Source organism: Lepisosteus oculatus, chromosome 26, assembly GCF_040954835.1.
Source record: "Lepisosteus oculatus isolate fLepOcu1 chromosome 26, fLepOcu1.hap2, whole genome shotgun sequence".
NCBI classification, from domain to species: domain Eukaryota; kingdom Metazoa; phylum Chordata; class Actinopteri; order Semionotiformes; family Lepisosteidae; genus Lepisosteus; species Lepisosteus oculatus.
Window position 1 is genome coordinate 2,626,529 of NC_090721.1, and position 9,716 is coordinate 2,636,244.

General features: G+C 42.1%; 1 protein-coding gene across 1 annotated transcript; it reads right to left on the reverse strand.

Moving 5' to 3' along the window:
- Positions 1 to 162: 162 nt before the first annotated feature.
- prkrip1 (PRKR interacting protein 1) lies at positions 163 to 3,541 on the reverse strand. The gene is made up of 6 exons (XM_006640970.3): positions 3,379 to 3,541; positions 2,927 to 3,005; positions 1,860 to 1,960; positions 1,531 to 1,616; positions 1,176 to 1,240; positions 163 to 885 (listed from the first exon to the last, which is right to left on the reverse strand). Exons 1-6 carry the CDS (start codon positions 3,505 to 3,507, stop codon positions 782 to 784), a joined length of 564 nt encoding a protein of 187 aa, XP_006641033.1. The 5' UTR covers positions 3,508 to 3,541; the 3' UTR covers positions 163 to 781.
- Positions 3,542 to 9,716: the final 6,175 nt, after the last annotated feature.

Genomic DNA, 9,716 nt, shown 5'->3' on the forward strand with positions numbered 1-9,716 from the left:
GACTATGATCTCATACATTGAGTGTTAAATAACACTAACAATATCTCGGGTGGAGTCCTAGAATATTAAAGAGGACTTAAAAAAACTTCTGCAGCTGAAGAGGTCTGACAGAGGAATTGAGCCATTACTGGCACAATGGATGGTCTTTTCAAAAAGCAACCCTTTGTTTAAAAAACTTTTTTACAAATCTTTATTTTAAAAATATATATACAATTTGGGGAGGAAAAACCAAGGACAAGTGATTTTATTAGGAAAACCCTCCATTAAGCTAGGCTATCTGGACCACAGCAAGACTAAGTGTTGTTGGTATGCAGTGCATCAATACCAAAATAAGTAATGTTCAGATTCCTTCATAATAACCAATTAGCCCAATTAGTCTGTCACTGTTCATGTTTGATTGGCAGCCACTTCCCATGTATCTACAAGATGCATCTCACACATTTAATTGGACTGTTTCCTTCTTGCTGGTAGATTAACTGTGACAGTGCTGCCCTCCCAGTTCCATGCGAGCAAAAACTTAATTTTTTTAAAGCATTAAAGCAACATGACCTTTCTAAATGAGTGTAGGTTTAAATTGGCATATCCCCCTAGCTCATATTCCACTACCCCAGATACAGGAAAACTTGAAATTATATTTTATGAACAGGGTTTCTGAACCTCCACACATTTTCCATTCCACATTTTTCTGGTTACCACGTTATTTGTTCCTTGAATAAAGAGTCTCAATGTCACTGCATGTTATAAATCCAGTCCTCATCCCCCCTTGCACAAGTGCAGTGTTTCACCTTCCTCCCATTACAAAGCTGGGGACTTCAGCATCATCTTCAGCCTGTCCTGCCTGCTCCTTGTTCCCCTCATCACTGCTGGAGGATGTCTTTTCAGAGTCTGACAATAAAGAACGTCACAATGATGAGATCACGGGCGCTCATCAAATTTGTCCTCACATGTTAGGGAGCTTTCACTGTGATCCTCCTTGCTGTACAAGGCTAGGATGGAGGAGACTGCACTTGGGTGTTCAGGTGTTTATGCTCAAGCACACTTCTGTGCAAACAGCTTTGTAAACTCAGGACAAACTACACTTAAATCTATGCCAACCACCCAAATGTAAACTCATTACACAGAATACGCAAATATCCTTAGAGAATTAGATCACATTATTTCAAAGAATATCTTACCTTCATCTTTGTCATTCTCCAGTTTAGCTTTCTTGGCCATTTGTTTCTTTTCCTTTAGCTTTTGTCTGGGAAGAGAGATACATCTTGAAATTCTTACATTTGCCTTGATGCAATATTTCTTCACTTGATTTATTGTATCATCTGGCACAGTCTTTATCTGGCAAACTGCATGGTCAGATAAGCTTTTAAGAGACAGGTACTTGGTAAAAGGATTATATACACAGCAGTGGATAAGAATCTAAACTACACACCTCTGAAGATACCCGTACTAATGTGTAAGGTCTCTCACAGAGTTTCTCTCTTCAGAAACTCTGAACTACTGCACTTTGTGTCTGACAATCTGTCACCCCCTCACCTTTTCTTCCTGCGTTTCGCTGTCCTCTCCTCTGCCATGTGTCTGTTTTGTTCCAGCTTCCACTGATATTCCATGTCCTGCTTTTGCTGTAAAGGTAAAGACAATTGTCACAGCACTGGAAATAAACTCTACTCATTTCTAGTACAATATTAGACTCCTGACAGTGAACAGGAGAGCAACTGGGATCAGAAGGCACTTCTCCACTTCAAGGATTGTGGGAGAATGTAACAGGCTACTTGTTATTGAAGTCAATACCCTGGCTATTAATTTAACACCATCTGCTATGGTTCCTGAAGAGTTCTATAATGAAAGGATGAGACTATACAGACCTTTTCAGACATGCGGTCCAGGAAGTCCTGTCTCTGGTATTCTCTGCGCCGGAGGTGTCTGTAGACATGGAACTCCCCACTGCCTGCCCCAGCACTGGAACCTAAATAAAACAGCAGCATTATCACCTTGTAGCTTGATCTAGTCAAATCTCAGAAGCTCAGCAGGGTTGGAACCCGTCGTTACCGAGACAGCAGAGTTCTAAAGAAAACCAGCTTGCTGCTATAAATAAGTGTGATGGAACAGAAGGTGGTGCTCTTCCTTCTGGACCACACTGTCCAACCAATATCCCATCATAGTGACAACAGACACCGTGCTGCAGGAGGTGCTGTCCCTCAAACGACACGTTAGAGACCAAGATCCCACAACTCTCTTTGCAAAAGTAGTATTTAGCTCCCTTCCGATGTTTCTACTGAAGGACCCCCCAAAACACAGCCAGCTATAATATTGCAACAGCATTCCAAGCCTCCACCACCAGCCCTAACAGTCAAAGCCCTTTATAATATTTCTTATGAATACTTATAGGAGCTTCATCTGCTGCTCTGTGAGCACCACAGCGGCGCAGTGTTTAGCATTGCTTCCTCACAGCACTGTGCCCATGGCTTCAAGTTTGCATGATCTCCCTGTGTTCATGAGGGTTTCCTCCACCTGCTCTGCTGTACACCCACAGTCCAAAAGCATACTGGTAGGTGGCAAAGGAACAAGTAATAGGATTAATTCCATGCTGAAAAGAGAAGAAAGAAAACACAACGTTTCGGCCATGGAGCCCTCTTCAGGTATGAGCTTCGGGTGAGCAGGCTCCACGGCTGAAATGTTGTGTTTCCTTACTTCTCTTTTCAGCAGGAATAAACCTATTACTTGTTCCTTTGCAGCCTACGCATGCTGACGCAGCTCCCCACCTGAAATACTTGTAGGTGTGTGTATGTGTGTGTGTGTGTCTGGGTCTGGGTCTGGGTCTGCTCTGCAACAGACTGGTGTCCCATCCAAGGTGCACCCCACCTACTTGCCGAGACAGACTCCAGCTCCCCACGACCCTGGATTGGAGGAAGAGGTCAGAAAGCGGTCTCACCCATGACATCTCGCACAAACTCCGGGGCAGCTCGGGGTTTCCATTCCTTGGGTCTCTCTGGGATCGGGGCAGGTTTGTCCTGCATCACAAATCAACACAAACAAAAAGTCAGGGGTCTCCAACACTGGTTTCTCGGCTCTCGTACTCTTGAAAACAAAAACATGGCTTGTACATGAAACAGGACCAGGTAACAACATCAGCGTTGCATGATGTTACAGTGCGTTAGATTTTCAGACGTTCTGCTCAAACGCATGCTTAACGTCTAAAAAATAATAATAATAACTATTAACGATATGAATTATTGCAATAATTAATAATGCAAAGCAGAATGTAAGTAAGTTCGATCGTTTTCTATTATATACCGGTAGGTGTTGTTATTGAAAAGGTAACTCTTTCATGGCGTTTTACACCCGACCCTTAAAAACGTCAAGCATTGGATTTCACAAACTTACGGGATTTCGCATTAATCTTTCCAGCTTGAGCCGCTGCTCCTCAGCCGGGGTCTTAGCTATGACGAGGGGCTGGGTCTCCTTACCCATTCCTTTACCCGGCCGGGAGTCGCTCTGCTTGGCGTCCGCCATCTTTCGTCTCCGCCACAACAACCCCAGCGGAAGTGCAGCTCTGGAAAGTGTTCTCTGTGGTGGCTCGAAATGAGCCTGGCGGACGATCTCCCCCTACTGGTGAGGCGTTGTTTATGCAGTTCTGTTAATCTATAACTTAAAAGTCCCGTAATTCAGAGAAAAAAAATCAATATGATGTTACGCTGAATTTGTACTATTTAAAGAATACTGATATCATACTAAACAATTCAGGAAACTGATGATACAATATTGGGTCTTCAATTTTTACATACAATAACAATCATTTAGGGAACTGGGAATTCTAGACTTCAGGGAATTCTCAGGCAAATACAACCTTTCACATTCGTATTTTATATTCACTGCAAAAACTTCCCCTTGAAGAAAAGCTGACATATTTGATCCTTTTGATCTCTTCTCTCAAATACACCCTGGACTTGACTATGCTGTAGGCAGAGACAGTGCTTACAGGGAACAGCAGTGTTAATGGAAAAACAACACACACCCTAGGATTACCTGTTGGTGTACACGCACTGGTAAATTCTTGACAAGCACCAAAACAGCTGCAATTTTTGTGCTAGGAACACAAAAATAACCTACTCGAAAATAATGAAAACAGCATCAACATGTTCCACCACCCTTGCAACGAAAACAACATTCAAGCACAGTCGACTAACAATGTCTGGTTATGCAAAAACTATGTTTTTTAAGAAGATAAGCATTAGCACATCCGATGTTCTGCAAAGCATGCTTAATTTGTGTTTTTCCCGAGACTGCTAACTCACGTGTACACTAATGCATATGTGTGCTGCACAAAATTTATGAGCACACAATTACGCTCAGCGATGCAAGTCAACCCCGCCCTCCCCACAATCATACACGTGCTTGTTACTTCAAACATACAGAAATTCACATGGACATGCACAGCCATGGACACACACATGTGCACACAAGCTCTAAATGCATGCTCCCGCCCACACATGAAGAGTCCCACTGGTGCCAGTTGAGTGGCACAGTCTTGCCAGGAGTACTCTATATGTGAGCTGGACTAAGCTGGCTTGATTCTGCTGCAACCAGAGCTGGTGGGGGGGAGAGGCCTGGGAGAGTGGGGGTTGTTTCTTCAGCAGACTGTTTCCAGGCTGCCCGAATGCACCTGCAGGCTGTCTTCATTAATGCGGTCTCACGTCTTAATAGGCCCTGGCAGCTCGCTGGCTGCCAGTGACCTTACTGCATGTAGGCTGAGGTCTGCGGGTGCTTCTGCCTAGTGAACATGAGATTGTGTGACACTGGCTCCACACGAAAGGCTTTAGTGAAATTTATCATTCACACGATTGTCTCTTTCTGCTCTTAAACACACATACTCCACAGACACAGCAGCACCAACATCCTGTAAGTTCATTTCAGACCGGCTAGAAACTCACAGATCTGTACTGTCCAGTCATTGTGGGACGGACTATATAATTCTGAACTCAGATTACAGATTAGGGGTAGCTAAATTTAGAAGTTTAATGTTTGGATGGAATTTTTCAAAGTTCAAAGTGTCATCTGCTATTGTACACCTACAGTGCCTTGCGAAAGTATTCGGCCCCCTTGAACTTTTCAACCTTTTGCCACATTTCAGGCTTCAAACATAAAGATATAAATTTTTTATTTTATGTGAAGAATCACCAACAAGTGGGACACAATTGTGAAGTGGAACGAAATCTATTGGATATTTGAAACTTTTTTAACTAATAAAAAAATGAAAAGTGGGGCGTGCAAAATTATTCGGCCCCTTTACTTTCAGTGCAGCAAACTCACTCCAGAAGTTCAGCGAGGATCTCTGAATGATCCAAAGTTGTCCTAAATGACTGATGGTGATAAATAGAATCCACCTGTGTGTAATCAAGTCTCTGTATAAATGCACCTGCTCTGTGATAGTCTCAAGGTTCTGTTGAAAGCGCAGAGAGCATCATGAAGACCAAGGAACACACCAGGCAGGTCCGTAATACTGTTGTGGAGAAGTTTAAAGCCGGATTTGGATACAAAAAGATTTCCCAAGCTTCAAACATCCCAAGGAGCACTGTGCAAGCGATCATCTTGAAATGGAAGGAGTATCAGACCACTGCAAATCTACCAAGACCTGGCCGTCCCTCTAAACTTTCAGCTCAGACAAGGAGAAGACTGATCAGAGATGCAGCCAAGAGGCCCATGATCACTCTGGATGAACTGCAGAGAACTACAGCTGAGGTGGGAGAGTCTGTCCATAGGACAACAATCAGTCTTACACTGCACAAATCTGGCCTTTATGGAAGAGTGGCAAGAAGAAAGCCATTTCTCAAAGATATCCATAAAAAGTCTCGTCTAAAGTTTGCCACAAGCCACCTGGGAGACACCCCAAACATGTGGAAGAAGGTGCTCTGGTCAGATGAAACCAAAATCGAACTTTTTGGCCACAATGCAAAACGATATGTTTGGCGTAAAAGCAACACAGCTCATCACCCTCAACACACCATCCCCACTGTCAAACATGGTGGTGGCAGCATCATGGTTTGGGCCTGCTTCTCTTCAGCAGGGACAGGGAAGATGGTTAAAATTGAGGGGAAGATGGATGCAGCCAAATACAGGACCATTCTGGATGAAAACCTGTTGGAGTCTGCAAAAGACCTGAAACTGGGATGGAGATTTATCTTCCAACAAGACAATGATCCCAAACATACAGCAAAATCTACAAAGGAATGGTTCACAAATAAACGTATCCAGGTGTTTGAATGGCCAAGTCAAAGTCCAGACCTGAATCCAATCGAGAATCTGTGGAAAGAGCTGAAAACTGCTGTTCACAAACGCTCTCCATCCAACCTCACTGAGCTCGAGCTGTTTTGCAAGGAAGAATGGGCAAGAATTTCAGTCTCTCGATGTGCAAAACTGATAGAGACATACCCCAAGCGACTTGCAGCTGTAATCGCAGCAAAAGGTGGCTCTACAAAGTATTAACGCAAGGGGGCCGAATAATTTTGCACGCCCCACTTTTCATTTTTGTATTAGTTAAAAAAGTTTCAAAAATCCAATAGATTTCGTTCCACTTCACAATTGTGTCCCACTTGTTGGTGATTCTTCACATAAAATAAAAAATTTATATCTTTATGTTTGAAGCCTGAAAAGTGGCAAAAGGTTGAAAAGTTCAAGGGGGCCGAATACTTTCGCAAGGCACTGTAATTGATTTGCATTCCATCCTGAGGTTTACATCCTTCTGATCTGACATGTATGTTTCTTTCTTAAATATACAGGTACAGCATGAGCTGTTGTTATAGTTCAGTACTATAAATTAATATTTATATTTCAATACTATAAATATATCAATAGAAAATAAATATAAATCCCCATCCATGTCATATACTAAAGTGGTTTGCATTGCACACTGTGGTTAAATGTTATATTCACATAAAATATGGTATTGTTTTTGTGTACTGGTACAGCATGAGCTGTTTTATAGCTCAATAACTGTGCTGCTCAGAGACATCTAGCTCAAAGGCACTTAATGACCCGCTGACGGAAGAGAAAATTGCCTAATTTGAGCCGCTGGTGACAATGGTTGGTGTTGACACTGATGTAACAGAAGTCTGTTTCAGGGACAAAAAGGCCTGCTGCCTCACAAAGCCTCTCGTGTCGCCCTTTTTCTTTGCCCTTTCTGTCTGGCTACTGTCCACTCTCCCAGGGCTAATTAGGGCGATGGGTTTAACTAGAAGAGCACACCCTCGGCTGACCTCTTGGGGTATCAGATGAATCCAGCAGGGGTTCTGATGCAGATCTGTAGATACTCCATGACACACAGTAGACAAGGGCTAAAAAATGATCGCGCAAAGATTTTGCCGAGTGTGGGTTAATAGTTAATAATCTCCATTTACATGTTATCATTATTTCTTTCTCTGTTAGAAGACAAATGACAACATGACATTTTGGAACGTCCATGTCAAAATTAATTTGAAGACAGGAAATTAATACTGTGCATACACAGCCATATTATAGTTGCTGCTGTTACCATCGTTGTTGCTAAAATATTTGAAAAATATGTGATGCCTTAATTGAATCATTATGTCATTCTGGGCTCTTGAGCTTCAGAATTTTATGAAGTAAATACACTACAGTCAGGTCACTTGCTCTCGGGGAAACTTGCTAGTTCACATTTCTATTAAGCAACATTTGTCTGTAAGTGGAATGTTTTCGAGAGAGGCGAGAGAGGTAGAATATGTACATGTATAAGGCAATTTAGCTAAGGAAGCTAAATGACATTCTGAAATGGGATACACTGCCCAAACCAGGGATTTTGCTGCATGGCGCAGACTTGGAGGGGGAAAGCACCAGAGACAAGCGAAACAAAATCCCGGGTGCGAGGTTTATATGCGTAGGCAAGCGGAAGTGTGCGAGATTAGGATCTAACCCCCTTTCTGAATTTTTATTATAACTTCACTATAATTTCATTTACAATTCTGTGGTCTCAAGATTACATCTCTCCTTTTTACCGACCAATTCCTAATTTGATAGTGAAGCATTTGTACGCAATCTTTTTTTTACAGTCGAGCTAACTTCCTTTCTGCTGTTCTCTTCATACATTTGTCACAGAAAATAAAAGCAAACAGTCTGAATAATAGTTCCACCAGATTTAGAGTTAGTGTACCACAGAACAGATCCTGGCTGGCAGTGTAAGGAAGTCAACGTCAGGAAGGAAGACAAAAAGATAACATTTAGCGTGTGCTGTTTGGACAATTAAACAAGGGTCTTTTTTTCCTGTTCATTGCCAATACTCTTCCTACCTCCCCTGATGACTACAGGGCTTGATAAAATAAAAATAATGTCTCTGGACACATCGAAACAGCATTTTAGCAGAAATGTTGAGGTCTTTTTTTAAAATACATTAAGGCAGCTGTGGGTTTCGGATGGTCACTCTTATTACTCTACAGCAGATATTAGGGGCATGGATGTTCTGCCTCTATTTATTATCACTGCTACAGGAGATGACCTGTGTCATGACAACCTCCGAGGCTGCTGTCCTGCCAATAAAGTGACTATCACTCCAGAAGCAAAAACACTTTACATAAATACAAAAATCCAAAGCATTCTTATTCGGCCTGAGTAAACCACAGTCAAATATCATTTTTTATGACAAAAGGCAGCCCAATTACACTTTGCTGGTGGCATGCCATTTGATGGAAAATTAAACACAACCTCCTGGTGAAAAAGTGTTTTTCTCTGCATCTCAAATAACACAGATCATATACGTGGACTTCCATAACTGTCTGTTGTGTGTTCCTGGGAGGTCTTCTTAATGACACTGCTGCTATATTCTACGGCATCGGCTTGGCTCATCTGGTTGCATGATTTTGGTCAGGACTGGCGATTTCAAGGTTAATTTGTGAGGCTTCGCCAAGAGTAGCAGAGGGCACTCAGTGGTGTGACTCAGTTGGCCTCAAAGCTATCCTGACATTTGCATAATGTGCAATTTATTTGGCTGTGGGAGTCCTCATCTGGTTTCCTAGCGTTGATTCCTTCGCCATGTGGCGAGAGTCATGTGAGCGCTAACAGCACTTCTGCTCTCTTGTTTCAACCCAAAGGAGCTTCACCCAAACACCAAGGTTTGGAAGATAATCCCTGTTTAGCTTTGGCAGTGTTTCAGGCAAAACAGTGGTCAGTTCTTCCATATCATGGATGTTATGAGGAATACTGATTCTTGATCTTTTATGAATGCATTATGTGTACATTTCTGAGAAGTACCCTTCAGGATTACACACTGTTTCCCATCAGCCGACTGACCATATGATATATATGGCTTGAAATGTAGTATCCTTGTTACATATGAAATACATGTAGTGCCTAGATCTTCAATTGGGAGGGGTGCAGAGAGGAGGCAAGATGAGGAATATTACATCTGCCATCTGATGATGTAATATTCATCAGATGAGTTTGAGGTGTGAATACACTATAAATACAATATACCGTAATATACCTACACATAAAATATAATACCAATATACTGGAAATATACCTTCCTGGGACTTGGGACTTGAACAAATGGGGTTTCAATAATATACTCTATAGTTATAATATAACAAGTAGTATAGTTACCAGCAAACTGTTTTTTGTTTTACAAAAAAAAGGCCAAAACTACTGTTTAAGATGACACACTGACACAGCACTGTGTGAGAAGATAGAAACAAAGAGCCACACCCAAACAGAGC

What these genes read in the sequence shown, in the direction of transcription:
- prkrip1 (XM_006640970.3), bottom strand. Translation starts at nt 3,507, where the DNA reads ATGGCGGACGCCAAGCAGAGCGACTCCCGGCCGGGTAAAGGAATGGGT. An exon ending in GCGAAACGCAGGAAGAAAAG is followed by an intron (nt 1,241 to 1,530) that starts GTGAGGGGGTGA and finishes CTCTCTTCCCAG; the next exon opens with ACAAAAGCTAAAGGAAAAGA. An exon ending in GGAGAATGACAAAGATGAAG is followed by an intron (nt 886 to 1,175) that starts GTAAGATATTCT and finishes CTTTATTGTCAG; the next exon opens with ACTCTGAAAAGACATCCTCC.